General features: G+C 37.9%; 1 protein-coding gene across 1 annotated transcript; it reads right to left on the minus strand.

Moving 5' to 3' along the window:
- Window positions 1-518: 518 nt before the first annotated feature.
- nol11 (nucleolar protein 11) lies at window positions 519-21,312 on the minus strand. The gene is made up of 18 exons (XM_038286491.1): window positions 21,143-21,312; window positions 20,616-20,729; window positions 18,813-18,869; window positions 16,496-16,644; window positions 16,187-16,244; window positions 14,538-14,679; window positions 12,701-12,907; window positions 9,908-9,984; window positions 9,516-9,639; window positions 9,274-9,365; window positions 8,187-8,252; window positions 7,873-8,057; window positions 6,268-6,393; window positions 5,579-5,812; window positions 5,342-5,420; window positions 1,467-1,559; window positions 1,190-1,297; window positions 519-1,098 (listed from the first exon to the last, which is right to left on the minus strand). The coding sequence occupies exons 1-18, from the start codon at window positions 21,287-21,289 to the stop codon at window positions 985-987; spliced, it is 2,172 nt and encodes a 723-aa protein (XP_038142419.1). The 5' UTR covers window positions 21,290-21,312; the 3' UTR covers window positions 519-984.
- Between the last annotated feature and the right edge of the window lie 1,281 nt (window positions 21,313-22,593).

Genomic DNA, 22,593 nt, shown 5'->3' on the forward strand with positions numbered 1-22,593 from the left:
AGAAAGTACAATGGATATGGATACATTTGCAAGGCAATTTATCTGTATCTTCAAAATCAGAACTGAAGTTATTCACCAGATTTTTGTTTGAAGTAGAATCAAACTCTTCTCAGCCCCCCAGAAAGCATCCTAATCTCTGCAACACTTTAATTGGAATAAATAGTACTTCTCTAAACCCCTCCGCCTCTGGTCAGATCATCTGATCGCTGCTTCTGCTGCATTTATTAATTTGTTTATCAAATTCATCTTGCAAGTTTTTATTTGGATTCTCTAGAGCTGCAGCAAAGCTTAATAGATGTAATTGTACATAAAGAAAATTTATTTTGATTAATTTGAAGGTAGGGGACTAACTAGATTGTTGTTCCCAATCATTTATATCTGCATCTTTATTACTCCTTATTTTTAGCCACCCAACAATCATTGCTATGCATACAAAGTACCTTTTACCAATAGAAGGCAGCATGGTTGAACTAAACTTAAATGACTGCTGTACAGTACAAAAATGCCACACGTAGAACAACTGTTATTCTTATATATTTATAAACAACATATACGCCTTTATGTGTAAAATACAGTGACATAAGAGATTTACAATTTTTCAGCTGTTATTACACTCAAAAAGGACCAAATGTTGAAGGCATTATTCATATTTTAATAATGTATATTAAAAAAATATCATGACATTGCATGAGGAAACTTTTTTTTTTTGAACTTATCAATAAGACTATCGGGCCTATGAGCAGAAAAAGATTTAAACATGCAAACTCTGTGGATCTGTCACAACCCCACCATCTAAAAACCACTGAGCAGAGGAATTGTTAGACATCTGCAACTAAAGCAATGAGAATGCCAGATGGACAGTTTTTCATTCACAGTAAATCCTATATGACAGGAAGCATCGCAGGTAGAAACCATTTAAGGAAGGAAAGTGGTTTACAAAACCATCAAAAACATTCAGTCCATGGGAACTGATTTCTGCAGCTTCTAGTACAGCTCAATGATTTCAATGGAGTACTGTCCGACGTCCTTCGTCCTTTTCATGTTATTGAGCTCCTGCAGGCTGCCCTCAATCTTTCCCAGCTCAGAAAACAGCCTCACCTGGAAAAAAAAAAGGAAGGAAATCTGTAGATTACAGTTTTCTCCAAATCGAACAAGGATTCATTAAACAACAGCAAAGATGGATGCTTACCTGGGATCTGACAAAATGTTGGAAGTTCAACAGCAGGCTTTTGACCACCGGCGTCATGACTAACACGGTGAAATGGGCATCCAGCAGCATGCATACCCAATCCATGATCTGTATTCAAAAGGTAAGAAAATACATTTTAAATTAATTACATTTTAAGCTGTGATCAAATCTGATACGTTGCATTCACTGCTTTGTTTAGACATATATCTTGGTTTACAATTAATACCTGCAGGATATAAGAGCAACCTTTCTGCTCCAGAGTGTGCAGCTTTATTACCTGATTTAAAGTGGGCGATCTGTAGCCGTGTGTTTGTGGGAAACTGTCGGTGGAATAGCGCAAGTAAAGGAACTCCAAGTACTGCAGGAAAAGCTGATTGGAAGCAAGAAAAAATAAAAAAAGAATGAGAAAAGATGTTTTAGTCCTGTCTGGTTTTTAAAGTGTATCTCAACATAGAACAATATTATCAAAAGTTAATTTCAGTAATAAAAATCAAAAAGTGAAAATCGTTCAATACACACACAGAGATTGGATTCTAAAAAAGAACAAACAAAATTTTTTTCATGGCCAACCTACTTATGGGGAAAACTGTCAACCAGACACCTCCTTAAAGCGGGTAAACTACGAGCAGTTAAATACTAAATGCTGTTGCTGACTCCTCAGCAAAGAAAGTTGCTATTAGCTGGCCTAAAAAGTCACCAAATGATTTTATTGCATAGTTTGCATATTTGGTAATGCTTTGATCCAGCCACAGGAAAATCAACATTGGCGAAACAGAAATTGGATAAAAATACTCTAAATATGATTAAAACTCAAGATGAACTTTATGAAATAATTTCTGGTGTTCAATTAGTTTATTTCAACCTGAAGTAAAACTACAAAGATCAATCATCTGTTATCAAATTGAATAAAACAGACAGAGTGAGGATGAGGTTGTGTGAGTTCATTGGATTGTTGAACTATTGGTTAGAGAAGGTTGCAAGTACCCGGTTAGATCCCCACAGCCTGCACTGTGGGTCCCTGAGCAGGACCCTTTACCCCCACAGCTCAATAACTGCTCGCTAAAGACGGTGAACTCAGAATGACCTGTGCTTTCATGGTGGCACCCATTTTAACAGATTTGATTTTGTATTTTTCCACAAAGTGTTTTACTTTGTAACAGTGTCTCTCTCTTCCTGTCAGACCCATGAAATTGACACTGAAATGCTGCATAGTCCGACTAAAACAGACCTGCCGTGTATCTCAGTCGGACCTACGCAGCCCTCTTGCGTAAAATCATGTCAGGTGTGATCATCCCCATAGATTTTCATTGAGCGTTAAACACCACGACCTCGTTTCCGTCAGATCGGACGCAAAATCGGATTTCGGTGTGTTCAGGCCTTAAGAACAGGGTTGGAGATTAGCTGACCCAAGAATTGCCAAACACTACGATACAACGGGCTGTTGTCTTCCTTGTGGCAAGTCACTATGGGGGTGTTTTCATCAACGCTTTTCCATCAACATTTGCAGCATGTGATGACATCACGCTTTGCATCATCTGGTTATTTTGCTCCAACAGATGGAAACGCATATAGATTTTAAATTTTTTCTTATAATTCGCTTCAAATCTGGTTGTGGACATGACTTATGTCTTACTTCTGCACAATGATAAATGTGAGGACTAAGCTGCTGCTCGGTGGTGCAAAGGTAAAACTTCAGATGAAATAAATTTAATAAAAAAAAAAAAAAAAGGGTGCCAGAGGCTGGAAAAGAAGGTGGAGTGATGAAGTTCAACAGTGATATTTCCACAATCAGTAATGATTAAAATTGCAGCGCCATCTGCTGGTATTGGTCAGCTATGTGTTCTAAACAGCCATCTACCAGGAGTTCTTAGTTTTCTCCTTATCTGACAAGCTTTACTGGGAGGCTGATTTCATTTTCTATATGCCTGCCCACAAGGAAGAAACATGACAATCCTGGTCTCAGGGTTCCCATGCTGTGGTTAACACCAAATTCAATGCCCTCATGTTAAAGGACCACGCAGAAACTTATCAGTTTAAGATGCAGATATTAGGGCTAAATGAACAAAGTTTAATTCAACAATATGCAGTTTCTTATAGGACCCTAATGTCATGGTGACGGTAGGATGCTGTCAATATCAGTAACAACAAGCTTTCACTCTGGTTATCCTCCCACAGCAGTGTTTCGCAGTGAACTCGTCGCAGATATTTTTGATTAATGCCCAATATTGAAGCGTGGTCTGTGCTATGTTATTCCACACCACAACGCAAGAGGGACAATCAGGAACTAGCTGTGGGTCTAGATACGGCCGAGGCGGTGAGGAAGTGGGGGCAAGTTTGTCCGACAACGGAGGGACATGAGGGTGAAAAAAAGCAGGGATCCAGGTGGAAAAAGGGTCCCAGCGTTCTCGTACACCTCGCTCTTCTAGCGGGTCCATCTTCACGAGTCGTTTTCCACAATGGCGGTCATACAAACAAAACAAGCCGGTAAGGTACAAAACAGGAAATTTGCATGTAGAGTGGATGTAGATTTGACCAATCAGAGGCCTCCTGTCTGTGGCACTGTCTGCGGTCACCTACAATTCTGGAGAGGTGCAGCAGTGTGTCTGCAGAAGGAGCAGGAGCACATTTGTGTTCACTGCGACACACACGCAGACGACCTGGTTTCTGTATATAAATCAGCCTTTAGCCAAACCCTGCTATGAGCTAAAGCAGGTGTGCTATCATCATCTATTGTTATGAGAAAAAAAAAACAGATTTTAATTATAGAATTTTACACATTTGAAGAAAAAATGCAGTGCAGAAAACTATGTCTAAAACATTGCATTGTGCAGTACAATTATGCAGTACTATAGGAAAAAAAAAGACACTTTTAATTAGGAGCTGGTAAAATAATTGAAGAACCAATATAGCTCCTTTATTCACCTCCTGATCTGTGGGGGCGCTCCGCATTCATTTACCGTTTTAAGCACCTCAGTGATGGCCAAATTAGATCAAACAACACAGCCACTAAATATGATATGATATGCGGATGATTTACAACATCCTGTCTCAAAACAAAAGCAAATTGAGAAATCATTTACCTCCAAACCTTAACCAAGCTCTGCCATGCAGGGATTAACATGCACTAAAATTATGTACACAATACTGTAAGTTGTGTTTAAATCTGCACTAATATCCAGAAATGCGTTATTAAAGTGCTTTTTTATCCATTATATCAGTTCGAGGAGAATAGAAATCCTCAAGTTTAATTTACCAGCACCTTATTGCAATGTTTACTTAGAAAATTTTTTATACTCATGGTAAGTGGTTCTTGATAATGAGTCACTTGTAATGTTTATATGCTCAGAAATGTGAGGTCACTTTCATATGTTTACACAGGCGTGATAACAAATATTTACAAAATATCAGCTAGAAATAATTTTGTCTTTCTACTTTTTACCCAATGAAAACAAAAGTTTTAATTCGATATCGATTTTAAAGGTTCTACCAAAACCCAGACTTAGTTTTGATTCTTCAATTTGTTTACAACTTAGGAGGTAAATTTACTATTATGATGGTTATCAGCTACACAGAATCAATTTCGCACAGCACACACTAAGGTAGGTTGACTGTATAGAAATTATTTTATGGAACAACATAAGCAGCAAATGGATACCACCACCAGCTAGCATCAGGAAGTCATTCATGTTAGGGACTGGTACACAAAGACCTGCTTTTAATTCTAAAAGTACATTTTCATGATAAGATCATGTAGCATGACTGGAAAATGCATCATCGCTCATTTCACTTTGCTTTCTACTTTGATCGATTTGCATCAAGCTCTGCACCTGCTAGACTCAACTCAAAACTCAGCTGTCATCATCTGTGTGAAATGTAAAACCCTCCAAAATATTTAAGGAATTTTAAGGTAACTAATTCATGAAAAAAAGAATCAATCCATCCATCCATCCATCCATCCATCCATCCATCCATCCATCCATCCATCCATCCATCCATCCATCCATCCATCCATCCATCCATCCGAACGACCTGAAACATATCACTGTGTGTGTAATGAATCTATGAAATATGAGTTTCACTTTTTCAGCTAAAGTAAAGGAGTTTTTCAGCCCTGTAGATTATCTTTCAAACCGACGAGGAGGAGCTACTCACAACGACGTGATCAGAGGACAAATCCTTTAGATGCGGGAGGAGGAAGGTTTCACTGTATGCCGTCTGTAGGACCTCATTTCTGCACACTTTAAGTCAAGATCAAATATTCAAAATGATGGCAGAAGCAAAAACACACCCAGGAGGGAGAAATCATATAAAAAAAAACAAACAAACAAACAAATAAAGCGATAAGAAAAAGGCTATGTGTATTGAAGTGACCATGTTTGGTTAGGATACATCAGAGCAGCCTTATGTGAACCTAGCGGACACATCTGTTGTGGCGGCGCCTTCTCCTTTTCTTTCGCTTTAGTCTGTGGGCCGTCAATGGCGTCTGTGCCGTCTTCCTTGCAGGACGTGGGGCTAAAACCGTTCTGCAAGCCAGCCCGAGCATGCTCACTGGAGATCAGCATTTCCATAAAAGAGACGCTATCAGGCTCCAGGCTCAGCTTTTCTGCATCAGCATCTGGTAAACTATAGGAGTCATTAAATACAGACAAAAAAACAACACATATGTTATTAGATAATCTATTGTGCAAAGTCTGCCTTTAATAAATTAACATGTTAGTAATGCATATAAAAAAAAAAAATCTGAGAAAGTCAATTTTTCTTGAAATAAGTGTTGATTTAAGCAAATAAGTTAAAGAATTTGGAATATAATAAATGTAATTTATGTTTAAAATAAAAAATTTTTTTTTATTTCAATTCTATGAAATCTATAAAATTTTAAGGACAAAACTCTTTATTTGTCTATTTGGCAGATCATCTTATTTACCTGCTCAGACTGAGGGTAAATATTTATTTTTGAATTTTGAACTCAGTTTTTATCAGTTTCTCTTCACTGCAGTAAGAAAAGGTTTATCGGTCGTGCTCATCCAGCTACGGCAGCGTTCATGTTGATTTGCGTGGTAAAAAGAGGTCAGCTTTACCTGATGAATGCCTTGAGGCAGGCGCAGGTCACAGCTTCTGGGATGTCAGGGAAGAACTGTAAGCAGAGCTGGCAGAGAAAATAATCCTTCTTCTCAAGGGCGAGAGGCAAGAGGTCAGGACACACACTGTTGAAAGAGATGGCAGGCACTTCAATTCAACAGAAACAAAACTATTAGTAATATAATCATAAACTGTAGAAAAATGCATATCAATAAACTGCTAAATAGAAATATAAATTGTTCTTTTTTTATTTGAGCACGTAAGACAAATTGCCAATGGAGTGGGATGATTTAAGTTTAAAATAAGAAAAAGCAACCCCACTATCTTATTTTTAAGGCCTAATACAGGGTTCCCACGGGTCCTTAAAAAGTCTTAAAAGGCATTGAATTCTTCAAAATAAAACTAAGGCCTTAATTGGTATTAAAATGTCTTAAATCAGTCTTTCGTAGGTCTTAATTTTTTAAAACATCATAAATAGGATTATTTTTATTATGATTTATTTTTGTAATCTAAATAAAACATAAAAATTGACCTTTTTTTTTTATTTAAAAAAATATCGGCTCACCATTATTGGTTCCATCCCGATAGAGGAACCAATAAAAGCGTTGTTGCGGCCGAGACATTTGGGAGATACGCCATTTACTTTTTGTTTGGAAAATATGAGCAAGTGTAAATGTAACGAAAATTGTCTCCAGCCAAGAGTTTTCTCCATGGCTAAAACCAGGGAACATGCATGAGGCACAGTGGATTTTGTGCAAGAAGTCATTCAAGTTCGGAACGATGGGAATTAAGGCAGTGGAGTCGCGCATGCGAAGCACGAAACACAAAGCATCAAAATGGAGTTACCAAGAAACAGACGGTATTTCTCAGTCTTGTTCCACCCTTGTCTCTGCAACGCCTCCACTTATCACCAAATCAAACATACTAAAAAAACTATACAAAGAAAAATAGCTGCAAAAAAGACTTAGCACTGGTTATGTTGTGGCTTTAAAACTGATTTGTTTTCTTCTCTGCTGAAGCAAAGTTTGTGAAGTCAGTTAAATAATTGTTAAAATATATCCGTCATTTGTGTGTTTTTAGCTTTCTTCATGTATGGGAAGTTTTTCAATATTTGAAACATTAGTGCAGTGGTTTATGTTAAAATAAACCTTTGGGTTAAGTTGTCGCAAGCGGGTTTTTCTTGTGTTTCTTGTGAATTTGGTCTTACATTTTTATTTCAAGTGGCATTAAAAAGTCTTGAATTGAACTTGCCTTATGCTGTAGGAACCCTGTAATACCTAATCATCGTATTTTAATATTGACCGTTTTAACCGCCGCTGCTGATACAGATTATTTGGACTTCAGTTTTTGAAACCAAAAATAAAAAGACCAAAAGTCAAAAAGAAATTCTTAAAATAAGTATCTTTTTTTTCTCAATCCAAACACAAGTCCTGTTCTTTTATTTTCAAAAGGTCAAATCTGCTCCAATTAAGGGAAAAGCCACCCATTTCATGAAAATAACTACTTAGATTTTAATTTTTGCACTGCAGGGGCAAACTGTTTTTTTTGGCATAATCTGAAACTTTCCGAGCATAAACCAGAGAAGAAGAATGAGCAGCACTGACCTGTGGGAGAGGCACTGGGTGTGCACAAGCTGAGTTAGAGCACCAGAAGAGTAAAACGCCGGATCAGCCATGCTCCGGGACACGAGGGATAAAGCCAACTGTCCCAACGAAGGCTGCAGGTCCTGCAGCTCTTGCCTGGATAGAAGACTCTCAACCTCTTTTTGGACCTCTTCTGCTGGCGCCGTCTGTATTTGGTAAATATATATACATATAAACATTTCTTTTTAACCATTGGAAGAATTCAGGATACATTTGTTTCATCTTAATTAAGTGATTGACTTTTGCAGGCAGTAAATGAGAGCAGTCAGTCCTACCTTGATAAGCTCTTGTACTTGATCAGTTGTCAAACTAGGGGCTGACTGCGTCTTTCGGGTCGTTCTCTGCATTATGAAAAGGAGAATAAAAATTCAGTTATGGCGGTGATAGATTTTAACACAGCTCATCAGCGAAAATGATATATGAATATATGTAGTAGGAGAAAAAAAAAAGACATATTTAAAGTCAACACTAGCTAATAGAGTCGCTCGTTATAAAAGATTTAATATTTTCTTATTTCAAAGATGTACACAGGTTGTCAGAGACCTAAGCAAACACATAAAAAAACTTGTCAGTTGAATTAGTTAAAATTTAACTCATCATATTTCATTTATTCCCAAGATAAGAACAAAATTAAAGAGTATAATTACATTTTTAAAGGAAGAAAGTCAATTAACTTCAATGACATTCCTTTAAATAAAAGGATATTAAAGGATTCCTCATGTCCAGCAAAGGACGATCATCCATTGCTGTTTTTATGCTGTAAGAATTTGCTCACTATCAGTTGATTTAATGATCCTCCACCTGTCAATCAAACTTGCAGAACTGACCAATCAGTGAAGTCCAGCAATAAACAGACCGCTCTGCCTCCAGCTAACACTTTGACGTAGACAGAAAAATAGTCTATATAAACCGCTTTTTAGGTTTGTGGTAAAAATCGCAAGAACCAGAATATAAAAACAGGTTTTTGCATTTTTAATTAATGTATTTATGAACCGTTTGGCCACAGCTCATTATGAAAATATTTCAGAGTAATAATCATCTCTCTTTTCCATCTACACACAAAAATCACTCATGGCTTTTTATAACCAGATAAGGTCAATCCCTTTATATATATATTCATTCATTAAATCTTTATGCTGACAGAGCTGCAGAAGTGATCACTTCTTGCATATAGCATCTGTCTCCCAGGCAGCTCCTGGATCAGCTTCTCTGATTGGTTGACACTCAGCATCCAGCTGCAAAATGTCAGATTTCCAAACTCCAGCATCCTCTGGAAGCTCAAAACTCGCCACTCGTCTTAGCTGTATCCCATAGACTGCAAACCCAGAAACAACAAGCTATTAGAGATACGATTAAACGTACCGTCTTTCTGCTCTCCACCGGTTTAGGAGGCGCAGCTTTTTCTCCATGGAAAACGGCATTCCAAGATGGCACCAAAGTCGGAGGCTTGGTTTCTATTGTAGTAGAAGGAAGAACATTGCAGGTCACAGAACACAGACACAACAAATGTGCATTGGTTTAATTTATCTTAATGCTTGTACTAAATGCAAAGGGATTTTAGCAGGTTTTTGTGGATGCAGACAAAGCTGCTCTCTGTCTCCTACCCTCAGTCTTGAGCTGCTTTAGTTTCCCCAAAGCAGAGGCCAGGGAGGATCTGGGGCATGCAAACGGGACAACAGAGAGCGTTTTTCCATGTGGAATGAACAACTTGCTTGAATAACACCAAAGCTACAGGAGAGAAAACAGAACAGAAAAATCAGCTCATTAATACAGATGTCCTAAAAAGTATGCTTTATGCAGGTTCAGGGTTGTAAGCTGCTGTGTAGTTGTGAGAAGGGACAGTGAGGCCCTTCACAGTGGAAAGCAGACAGGATGATCTACCAAAGACATACAGCCCTCCATCAGCACCTGCAGCTGGAAGGACAGGGAACCTTGGCCTGTTCACAATAACTCGTAAAGCCATACCATACAGTAAAATCACTGCGCAGGAGCCTACCTGTCCGTAGAGTTTCCCCGCCATCTCTTTTGCAGCCTGGAGGGTCTGAAAGTTTGTGTTCCAGATGCAGAGAAAGTCTGAAAGTCAACGATGACAGGTTCAGGAACCGGAAACAAGCACAGCTGCGGATAAAATATTCAAAGTACAGGGAGGCCGATAAATGGGCCAGACGATATTCCCTCCCTACATTTGCTATCCATTGTTAAGATTTTTTCTGATTTGTTATCAAATGCTTTTTTTGTTAAGATTAAGGCTGTTGTAACATTTATTATTATTATTGTTTCATTTTTACTGAAGAAAAAAAAAAAACAAGATTGGATGAAAAAAATAGGGTTAAAAAAGTTGGACCGATGTCAAAAATAAAACCTGCATCAGCTAAAAAAAAAATAACTTTAAGGCTGATCAGTAATTTTAGGCTTTTCTTTACTTACAATTTGTGTTATGTTTTTCATCCAATAGTCATGAAGCATAACATGATCTTTGCAGGTCTTCTATAAGTCAAAATCATGGCTGACATCTCTACTTCCCTCCGCATACCTGCATTAAGGGATGATCAGAGCCTTTTTTTGGCTCTATGGACTAAACACCCCGTCCCCCATCTGTTGCTATACACTGCTGGCTTAAATATTTTTCACCTAACTTACAACAAAAAGTCAGCTGTTTTCTAATGTTTCTGGTCTGGATTGAGTCATGGGACGGAAACTGAGCGGAGGGACATCAACTCATCATTGCAATCTTTACTTTAGGACAGATGGTTAATGGTTGATCGCTTAATAAAAGAATTGTCAACTTATTTGGTAAGACTTTAGATTATAGATCTTGCCATTTAAAATTAATGTATATACACACACACACAAAAAAAAAATTTTTTTTGTTTTTATTCCAAATGTTTACATTTACTAAAAGTATATCATTTTGGGTCCATTAATAAAGTAAAACAATAATCGACAGATTTATCAAGAGCTGCAGCTGTAGCCCTACTTTTACTGCAAATACCAGCTGTTTACTTTTAATATGAGCTTAATTATAAGTAAGCAATCAAAAAATAATGATAAATAACCATTATTAATAAGACCATTAAAACTGTGAGCAATTAATTGTTTATGAGATTTTGAACCTAAAGCATTTAACTGGAAGGTTTTCCTTCCTAATAATTGTCCTCTTGGTCTATGCTCAGCTGTCATCTATCAAATTTGCCCTGCTATCATTCTCAATACCCTCAGTTTACCTCTTAAGGCCAATTTATGCTTCTGACACATAGCCTCTGCAACTGTCAAATCTGTCTCTCTGCGCGACCACGTCCTCAGCACAGAGGCTCTGCAATCCTGACTACACGTCAGACAGTCGCAAACCCGTGCAGACCTCAAGCGGAAGTGCGCAGAGCAAAAGCAGCTCTGACTGGGCCTTAGTATGCCTTTCCAGCTGTCTGTGTGGGCGTCCTTCTCGATTCAGTGCCGAGGCGCTCCATTTTTAAAAACAGAGGAACATCTACAATGGACAACTACGACCAAAGTTTAATTGAGGAGGTTCTGAAGTACAACCTCATGTACAATGCCTCAGACAATTATTTAAAGATGCCAAGGTCTCTGCCAGCTCAGCCAGAACCTGTTCCTCTTCAATGTCTAGCAACTCTAGATCCATCTCCGTGACCATGATATCTTACAGATGATCCATTGTCTTTTTGGAAGATAAACACACCCGCTGGCGCCGCCAAAGTTCCCGTGACCGTCCGCCGAACTTCTTGCAAGTTCTTCAATAGGCTCCCCCTTGCGCTTTAGCAGGAAACTGCTGTGCGTCCCTAGAAATTCCAGACCGACGGTGCAGATGCATACCAGCAAAACTGGTTCGCAACCAGAACCAAGCGACATTTGATGTGTGCGGTTGCAGAAGTCTAATCTGCCCTTTAGAGTTTGCTCATAAAGATTTAATCAATCCAGCCTTTTTTTTCTCCTTTTATAATGTTAAAAAACCTCGATGTTCTAGATATTTTGAGTACAAAATATTAGCCCTAAACTGCTGTCTTATCAAATCATGATGCAACATGAAGCTGAAACTGTCTTCAAATTTTTGGAGCTTTTACTACCACTGTATTGTGGAAATCAGGGCTAACAAAAAAAAAAAAAGATATATCTCAAAATCTCTCATTTTTTGCTAGTTATGTGCTCAAGCATCAAATAAATAATGCTAAATATTAGGGCTGGGCGGTATGGCCTAAAATTCTTATCACTATGGTGATAATGATAAAGTTGACAACAAAAACACTCTTCATTAATTCCTCAGTCCGTAGCTGTGATGCCAAAGTAATCAAAACTTCCCAGTTACAACTACTCCTCTGAAAAAAAAAATATATATAAACATTTAAAATAGGCTCCTTCAGGACAACAGTTACATAAAGAAATTTGATTTATATTACTAAACGTCTCATAGTAATCGTATACTTTGAATTTGCCAAAGCTCCAACGGAAAATAATGAAAGAAAAAGGAAAAATATTAAAAACAAGATTTACAATTCACCCATTTTTTATTTTTATTTTTTATTATCACCAATTATAATTTCTTGTTTAGACGAAAAATCTAAATTGTTATCATGGATAGAAATGTATCACGACACCAATAAATGGAAACCCCTACTTTCTATATAGTTGGTAACCATTGGAACATTTGTTCATAAAAAAATCCAAAACATTAGTTCACCAAAGTGAAAGGAAAATAAAGTCTAATAAAGTCCAATAATTAGTGAAATGACCGAATGAATGTCCAAACTCTTGTTTCTAAGACATTATTAATCTTTACCTTTTCCAGGCCCAGCAGAAGGATGTGGAACCCCGACCACGGCTATGTGGGCGTCGTCCAGGGAGATGGCAGACGCCGCTTCCAGCAGCTGTCCGCCGACAGGAAGACTCAGCAGATGATGACGAGGCAGTGGGACGGCTGGAGCTCCTTCATCAGCTGGTGGAACGCGAACCGACACCAAACTCTGGTAGACGTGACCGTTAGGGTCTAAAAGCAAAAGAGATATTACGTTAATAGAGACGGAAAAAGATGCCATGCTAGATTAGCTCGGTTCCTTTAGAATCTGTGGATAGAAGATGGTTGAAATCAGGAGTGATTTACACCACAGCACCTTCTGCTCAAATATTCAAATGAAACTACAGACCATCCTCTAACAGATTTGGACATAATCAGATTTAATATTATATTCACTATACTGCAAGATCGAGCAAATATTGAGAGACAAAAACTGGGATTGAACCATTTTTCTTACTACTTCTACACTGCAAAAATTGTCTAGAAATAAATAAAAATGTTTTAAATTTAGTGCATTTACCTTTAATTTAAGCAGGTAAATGAGATGATTTGCCAATGGAAGTAGTATTTATAATCTTAAAATAAGATAATTAGTTTATGTGAACTTGAGATAAGACAATGAAATAGATTTTTCTTATTTTAAATGTAAATTGTCAAAGTGTCTCATGACCTCCTCAATTAAACAATAAATAACTTATTTAGGTTTATATTGTTTGCAGTGTACTTATGGAAATGGCATCAGCTTTACCTATAACAAGATCTTCCCTCGTGATTTTGAAGAAATTTAGCCTTTTTTAAACTTGTGATTTAATCCTTTATAGACAGATTTGTTTCCAAAAAGGACTTAAAGGAATAGTACACCCAAAACATGATTAGCCTTCATTTTCTACTCATCCCCATGCTGAACAACACTCTGGAGTACTTTTTTGATATCTGGTCTGCCGGCTTCCGTAGCGTCGTGATCGCGCAGGTGTGCGCTTTCAGGAAATCCTATACACTACTGTTTATGCTCTAAAAACATTCTAAATGACTTTGTTTCGAGTAAATTATGGACTCTACCCAATCAGGACACTTGGAATACATTGGACGAGCAGTATGGAGGAATATTGACACGTTTTTTGTGGACTTTTATGGACCTTTCTGCCTCGGGCACCATAGACCTCCATTATTTGAATGTCAGCAGACAGCAAGAAGCCTCCCAGATCTCCAGATGCATTTGAGATATCAAAAAAGTACTCCAGAGTGTTGTTCAGCATGGTGGTGAGTAGAAAATGAAGGCTAATCATGTTTTGGGTGTACTATTCCTTTAAAGAAAGATGCTAAAAGAAGTCTCTAAAGCCCCTAAAATGTTGACCTAAAGGAGGCGCATGAGCAAACAGACATTTGCATTGCTTTCTAAGAAAAGCATTAAGGTAAGATTGAAGTTTGGCAGAGCTAGACAAAGATTCAGACCTCTGGTCTTATGTTCTTACAACAGATGATTAAAAACCCCCAAAAAAAGTTATGTATTTGGTCATCAAAACAGAGAAAACATTCGATTTTTATCCTAATGCAGAATTCAAAGAGGATAAGAACAGCTAATGTGGGGGTTAACGTTTTTTTCACTTACATACAACCTTTTGTTGACAAATTATGTTGTTTTTTTTAATCATCATATATCTGCAAACCCCTCCTTAATAGAGAAACATGAACACAGCATTAGAACATGTCTGACTAAGTTATCCTACTGGATGCTGAGCTGCTGTCAAAATCCGGACGTAAAAAAAACCCAAAAAACTAACATTCAAACATTTCTTTATATATAAGGGAAATGAAGACTTACAGAGATAAAGCAGGCAGATGTTTTTGTCCCTGTAGGATGCAGAGAAGCTGAGCGGGGAGAGGCCGGGTCCCTCCGGCTCCAGCCGGTATCTCTGCACAGAGTTGGGGTTAACTCTCTGCAGGTAGAGGAAATGATCTCCTTTCTGTGGGAACACAGTGTTAAGAAAAAATGTAAAATACAACAAACCACATCAAGAATAGTATATACAAAGTATTCAGACCCCTGGAGCCATATTAAGACTACTGTATGTTTTAATCAGAACTTTGTGTGATTCAAAGTTGTGTAAAACTGTGGCATGAAAGAAAAAAATGTGAATGCTTCTCATTTTTTATTAGTGCAAATATTTAAAAAGTGGGACTTTTATTTTCCAACTCTTTGGAATTCATCTAAAGAGTACATACAGTCAGCCTGTGTGAAATCTATACATCCAGCTCGATCTCGGGTCTCAGACAGAGAGAATAAACTGCATTATGTAGACCTAGGAAAATAGCAACATTTTGGAGAGGTTTAAAGAGAACGGACAGAGCTGCTCGCTCCATCGATCAAACACGGACAGATGATACAAAGACTAGAGCCTGACACATTAACTGGCGGGCAGATTTATTGGTTGGCTTTAATACCACCTTAACAAGGTACGGCCTGTGGGAGACTCTAAAGCAGACATCAAGAGATGTAACTAAGAATAGAGCAGGGAAAATTGTCGATGGGAAAATAAATTGAGCAAAAATAAAAAGCACAAACTATAATAAAAGAAACCACCAAAGACCGGGCATTTAAGGAGAAAACTAAACATACAGAAAGACCTGGAGCAGAATGGCCTAGTCAAAGCCCAGAAATGAATACAATTAGTTTCCTGTGCTGAGAGTCTGTTGAAAGGCGGCCTTGTCCTTTATTTGCCAGAGACCGGGTTTTATCAGGATCGGACAAAGCAGGCAGACATAAGCCACATTTTCACTACCATTTTGAAACCGTGCAGAGATCGTTCCAGGGCAACTTTCCTAGCGTGTCCGGCTTTGCATTTCACCTGTTCACACCACAAGCTTCCTTTGAGCCTATCAATAATAAATGGCTTCAAAAGAGCGTGGTGCGCCTCTCGGATGATGGCGAGCAGAGGCTTTCATTGAAATTGGAGCGGAGGATGCTATGCAGACACATAAGTTCCTGAATGTTATGGTCACCGCGCTTTTTGTTTGCGTAATTCCCACCGTGAGAGCTGTAGTATCGTGGACCGCTGATAGGAGGTCAGGAACCGTGTTAGTGTGATGAGTCAACGGATGTAAAAACCAAGATCGGCACGATTAACTGATCCAAGCCCGATCTAAACTCAGTGTGGCTCGATTTCAGAGGGGTGGTGTAAATGGAGCAATTCAGCAAAACAAAAAAAACAAAAAAAGAACAGATCGCGGCAACAGATTATTACGGCATCAATTTCATTTTTTTTCCCTTTCACCCCACAGTTACACAAGACCTGGTGATCCTATTGCATAAAGTGGCAACAAAATACTTGTGCATTTAAAATGATGAGTGAAAAAGCTCAACAGGTAATAATACCTTTCCAGTTAGCTGTATATGCATGTCATTCAAATGTTTACAGAGCTGTTTAGAGCAGTAACTGTTTAAGATGATGCTTTTAGAGATTTTTCTCTCACCAGTTCAGTTGTGAAGATGATCAGCTGTTGGGTCTCTGCCACTATGCTGGCACTCCACCTACAAACAAAACGAGCCGAAACCTTTAGAGGCTGAAGAGTTCCTTCAAAAAGAAGCAAAGGTGGCGCAGAACACATCTGATTCTAATGGCTGCAGCTCTCATTATAGCTTTAAAACCATCTGCATTTAAAATTGGACTAAATCACACCAGACATTTCTGTTTTTAGCTGAAACGATCTTATTCTACTTATTAGTAAAAACAGTTTTAATAAGTGATCTCTTATGAGCAAGAATCATTCTGAGTTATGGACCTGATGGTTTCCTCCTGAACCAGGACCTCCTCTATGGGCTGCTGGGGAGCAGAGAGCAGGGCGTCCAGCTGTCTCACTGCTCCTCCCTGAAACAAGACCACAGGCTCGCCTCCATGTGGACAGTGCACCATCCGGACGTCTGCTGACACCTGACAGAAATGACAAAGGAGGTAGAGGTTCGATATTTGTGAAGCACCAATAAAAGATGGATAAGTATGGTTAGCTTTAGGACAAAATTCAGCAAAAACATTTCGATATACTACAGTAACATAATAGTATATCTGTCGGGTAGTGTATTTATAGCGGCTCAAAACATCAGGATCAGGTTTTAAGTCTATATCGCCCACCATTATTCCTATTACTGTCCCAACTGAGTAAATCACACGATAACTTGCAGCAATGACCTAAACTAGTCATCTGTTTTTCACATGGTGCATAGGGATGCACCGTAGGGATGGAACGGTTTATGAAAACTGTCCGAACCGTTCGGTTCGACTGTCTCGGTTCGGTTCGCGTGCGTTGCATTCGGTTCATGCGCTGCTACTTTTTCTCATAGGCAAAGCGTTTACACTCCAGAGCAGAAGGTGGCGGTACTGCGACCAAAGCCAACCACCAGTAGTAAACAAAAAGGAGAAGAAGCGAAGCAGTTTAGCCGGGTGTAGCAGAAAAAAATCAGTTGTTGTGGAGAATTGTGTGGGAAAGAACAGGAGTTGGAAGACGCGCCAGCAGCACTTTATAGGTCTGCTGTATGGGACCACTTTGCATTTAGAGTGACCTACGATGACGGCGGAAAGAAAGTTGTGGATAAAAGTGCAACAGTTTGCAAGCATTGTGCTACACGTTTTGTTTACGCTAACAGCAACATGTCATGCTAACCCCGAAATCCCTCATACTCCGTCAGCGCTCCGCTCCGCCCCGCTGCGCTCCAGACCGGCTGCACAAAGCAAAGCCTACAGCCTCCACTGTGGCTCCCGTCCGCTCCGCTCTGAGTTCCTTGGAGATCGTAGAGGGCATGCGCGAGATGATTAAATTCCAATCAGCAAAACATGCGGAAATGATCCATAGTTTCCGCAAATCATTCAAAATAATTACAATTCATTAATTTTTTTGGATTTTTTCATTAATTTCATAAAAAAAAAAATTCATTCATTTTATAAATTTTTAAATTTTTCGGTTAACAATAAACATATACCGAACCGAACAGAAAACCGTGACCACGAAACCGTGAACTGAACCATGGATTTTGTGAACCGTTCCACCCCTAATGCACCGACATGAAGATCTGGACCCATATCGATATTAACATTTTGCTTTCATAGCTAGTATCCTATATATCTCTATCCTGTGGACATCGAAGATTGAAAACAATGCTGAAAATCCTCTCTGTCTCTGTTAACCAGCTACAATCAGCTGCATCGCAGTCACATGACACTAAATAGAAGTAAATATCAGCCCAGTTTTACTTATCGGAACAGTACCAACATGCCTCACAACACCCAAGACTGGGCAATACTCATATTGATGCAGATATTTTATGCATCTCTAGTGGAGTGGGACCTTTTCTGCAGAATTGTTCTACTTAAGCGACTCAAAACTCTTTTTTTTAAGCAGGTTAAACTGCTTAAAAAAAAGATCTGAAATTTTACGGAGCAGTTCCCACACACTGTTTCCCTCTGTCTGTTCATCATTCTTCTGTCATCTACATGAATGATGAGACAATCTCACATGATTGTAATTGATATCAGAACATGGAGAAGTTTGTCTGAATAATTTTAAGTTCTGTAGTTAAAGAATAAGCTCAAATAATCACTCCTCCACCGCCGTACCTGATCATTAGGATCAAGTAAATGTGCCAATTTGGTTTAAGGTTACATTCTAGAAGCTTTTAGAGGTTTTTAGAATTTAGAGAAGGATTTTACCTGGGAACCCTTTTTAAACACGCCACACTTATTCAGTCTTTTTCTCATTATATTTTCATTGTTAGCTTTTAACCTCCTAAATGAGGAATATAGACTGAATCTGCTGAGATGTCTACTCCTGGAAAGACTGACTAAAGTCTGAACTGTTTTCCACTACTGAATGCCAGGAATCCTCCAAATTTAATCCAAAAAGCAGAAAACGTCACATTATTAGATAATGTTACAGCTGAAATTCTGTAGTTTCATTTTTGCGTGTAAATCTAAACTTCAGGATATGAAGAAGAGAAAATTTATAAATCTGAGTTTTTCATATGTACTATACAATGAGAGCAAAATTTCCTCTCTGATTTGTTTATTAATTTCCTTAGAAACAGTGAATAAAGGTAACAGCGACTTACTGTTGCCTTGAAAGCTTTATCTAAAACAATGTCATCTTCTTTCCAAATTCTCACCACCTGAAAGAAAATGGGGGGAAAAAATAAAAATAATTTGAGAAAACAAAATAATCCAGGATTTATTTCTATCTGAGCATTATGAGGCAGTTTTAATAGGAACAAAGTAACTTGGAAAAAAAAGATGACAGATGAATCAAAGGTGGAAGTTTTCAGGAACAAATAACAGCAATGTGATAAACTATAGTAAAAAACTAAACAAAAACATGTTTTAGTAACATTTAGCTTTATACAGCAAGTCTTTCATCGACCATTAGGCATCTTTAACATGCTAGAAATCCTCACAGGTCTCAAATTCAGATTCCTGTTGAAGAAAAAAGAAAACATTACTCAGACCTTTTAACGAGAGATCCTCCAAAAATCAGACAAACTAGCAAATAAAAAAATGAAACAACCACCAGCTTGCTAAAGTTAAAGGACTTGCATTATTTTATCTACACATTAGAAGATCAACCCTAACATCAGCCAGGTAAGGACAACATTTTTAATTCCAACTCAGTTCCCTAACACCACTATATAAGCCAAAGGATTTAGTGTAATATAAATACAAAATATACAAACCAAAGCAGTAATTTATTCATTGCACAGGTTCTTTCTTAGTCAGTTAAATAACATGCTGCGGTCATTTTACACATCTCTGATGTTGCAGCTATTTCAAATATCCATTACTGTTAAAATGTCCATAGCTGAATATTAGTTATTTATTCTGCAGGGGCACAGTTTCATATTATCAAAACACTTTACAGTTCAATATTCTTCACTATTATGTTATTGTTATACATTTTTCTAAAGTCCACATTTATGTGACCATTTTTTCTAGAATCTTTTTGCAGAATTTCCCCCATTGTGCAACAATAAATCCCCCCATCTGTCAGGCTTTCTGCATGTTCCCACCCCTCTGCTTTATACCTTTGTTTATAGATATTTGAGATCCACCTGTTTTTCAGTGTAGCCCTGTTTCTCTGACTGTTTATCATCTGTCATGGGAGCTGGCTCAGAGCTCGCCTTTCTGGCTGTGTGGTTCCTGGACCAGGTGGCCTTTTACAGTTGGTTTTTGTATCTCTGCTTATGTCTCCTTGAACTCCAGTCGGCCTCAGCAGATGGCCGCTCACACTGAGCCTGGTTCTGCTGGAGGTCTCTTCCTGTTAAAAGGGAGTTTTTCCTCTCCACTGTCATTACAAGCATGCCTAGTGTGAGGGATTGCATTGGAGTCAATGAGACGATGCAATCAACAGGTTTCCTTAAATAGAAAACTTTGAATCAGTTTGACTGTATGATCTTGTGAACTGTAAAGTGCCTTGAGATGACATGAGTTGTTAATTGGAGCTGTATAAATAAACTGGATTGAACTGAATTATACCTCTATTTCTGGCCGTCTAACCACCATGGGGAGCAGAGCATTCAGCCGCAGTGGCCCCCGCCTCTGGAACCCTCCACCACCCTTACTTAGAAACACAGACTCACTTCTTCATTTCAAATCACAACTCATCTCTTTAAAATGGCCTATTCTCTGTAATATTAATCTCTTTGTAATTTTTAAATGGTTTTATTCTGTGTTTTGACTTTGTTTCTACCATTGTGTTTTTATCTTTTGTACGGTGGCCTTGGGTGTCCAGAAAGGCTTCCTTGAAATAAAATGTATGATCATTGTTATTATTAAAGGGTTTTTCTATTATATTCTATAAGTGATGCATAGCAAAGATCAGTGGATTTGTTTCTTATAAACCTGCATATCTATTTGCTGCTTACCTTGTTGTCAGAGACTGCCACATACTCATTGGTCTCCCTGTTATAAACTGCTGGACAGGTAAGAGTTTGTCCTTGTTTGACCGTCCAGCTGCCTAAAGGCTTCTGATCTGAAACCTGCAGCAACATATGAGAGAAAACATCTGGAATCAAACATTTTGGCTATCAGTAAAAACATTTAAAAAAAAGTTTATATTCAACTTTAAAACACCGACTGCAAAATAAAACTGCCTCTGATCAAAGGAGCTTTCATGTTGAGGATAGCTAACCTAACATTAGCCAAAATGTGTCCCACTGCCATAAACTGATGACTTTCTAAAGAGTTGCTTCTGGCGGCAATGACATCGTTTTTAAATTAAAAAATAAACAAACACAATAAAATAAGAGCGATAGACTCAGGAAGGAAATGATAAAATAAATGATAAAATGATAAAAACGGATAAAACGGATCTGTTATTTAGACTAGAACAGGATGCTAACACCAGTCTGCACCGATCACCTGGCCACAGGCACTAAAGCCTAAATCTGACCTTATATAGAGTCACGGATCTGGTAGAATCAGTCACGATCACATGGTCACAGTCCCTCTCCTCTTCGATCCCCTGAATTTCAGACTTTAGTTGATTTAAAGCTGGAACGAGTCCGCACAACGTGTATCCCTCACACAGCGCTGCCATGCTGGACCACAAGAAGAACTCGCAGAATCTCGCGAGAGAACAGACGATCGGGGAAGAGGGTACGCTTGACCACTAGAGGGCGCTGCTGATTCTTCCTGGTTAAATAGATGATGATTCTCTGACTACACTCAAATTTGGTCACCATATTTTTCAGAAAATCCAACAAATACTTTTAGATTTATGTTGATTTGTTATAGTTGTAGAAACATTACCTGATAGTGGTTGCAATGAAATTACGTACATACATTATGATTTATTCTACATATAAACATTATGATATTTAGTACGGCAGAGTATTGGGGCCAGGCTAGGGATATTTTTGTTAATTTTATTTCAAGTCTTAATATGATAATATTTATTCTTGTTGTGACTATTCTCGTGATTTTGTTACTTAATTCTCATAGTATTACTATGTAAAAAGGATTAGGGCCAGGCCACTGAATTTTTTTTTATGTAACTAATTGTTTAATTTTATTTCAGTGTAATTTGAGAAAAGAAAAGTCAGAATTTTTACTTTAATCTCAGAATTTTGACTTTAATCTCAGAATTCTGACTTTAATCTCAGAATTCTGACTTTAATCTCAGAAATCTGACTTTAATCTCAGAAATCTGACTTTAACCCCAGAATTTTGACTTTAATCTCACAATTCTGACTTTTTTTCTCAGAATTCTGACTTTAATCTCAGAATTTTGGATCTTAATGTAGATGGGCACCATGAAGGAAAAGATGTGGGAGCACTCAGCTTCACTGACAAAGATGTGAGTTGTTTGGGAGGGCCAGTAACACGTGGAAAATGATGGAATTAAGTGACTTTTAACATGCCAGAGGGGTCCCCAGTGATACTATTTCATTAATGGAAGAACAGAAGGTGATTAAAACAAGAGAGCTAGTTTAGTCTTTAAAACAGACATGGCTACGGCTTGATGCTGACATGTTTGTTAGCTGTCAGAATTCAGTCAAAATTCTGAGATTAAAGTCAGAATTTTTACCTTTTCTTATATCATACTGAAATAAATATAAAAATCAGTTTACTTTTTAAATTTTTTTAGTGGCCCTAGTCCTCTTCCGTATTTACGATTTTATTCTCAAAAAAAAAAAAAAAAAAAAAGTCTCTAGCCTAACCTAGTCTGGGTTTTGCAAAACTAGACCTTGATTTTTTTCTTGTTTCCCTTCCTTCCATGGAGCTAACATTGCTATCCTCCAATGAAAACTGATGAGGTTGCAAGTAGAGAAATAGCTCTGCCATATTTAAGAATAAATACAGAAATAAATAAATACTCAATAAATAAATAAGAATACAATT

This window comes from Cyprinodon tularosa, unplaced genomic scaffold (assembly GCF_016077235.1).
Source record: "Cyprinodon tularosa strain WSP-4 unplaced genomic scaffold, ASM1607723v1 ctg226, whole genome shotgun sequence".
In the NCBI taxonomy this organism is placed as follows: Eukaryota; Metazoa; Chordata; class Actinopteri; order Cyprinodontiformes; family Cyprinodontidae; genus Cyprinodon; species Cyprinodon tularosa.

Bases quoted from the DNA above. Each gene is read 5' to 3' on its own strand.
- nol11 (XM_038286491.1), bottom strand. From the start codon at position 21,289: ATGGCAGCGCTGTGTGAGGGATACACGTTGTGCGGACTCGTTCCAGCT. The intron at 20,730-21,142 runs GTCAGATTTAGG...ATGTTGCTGCAG, and splicing joins GATCCGTGACTCTATATAAG to GTTTCAGATCAGAAGCCTTT. The intron at 1,099-1,189 runs GTAAGCATCCAT...TTTTTTTTCCAG, and splicing joins AACATTTTGTCAGATCCCAG to GTGAGGCTGTTTTCTGAGCT.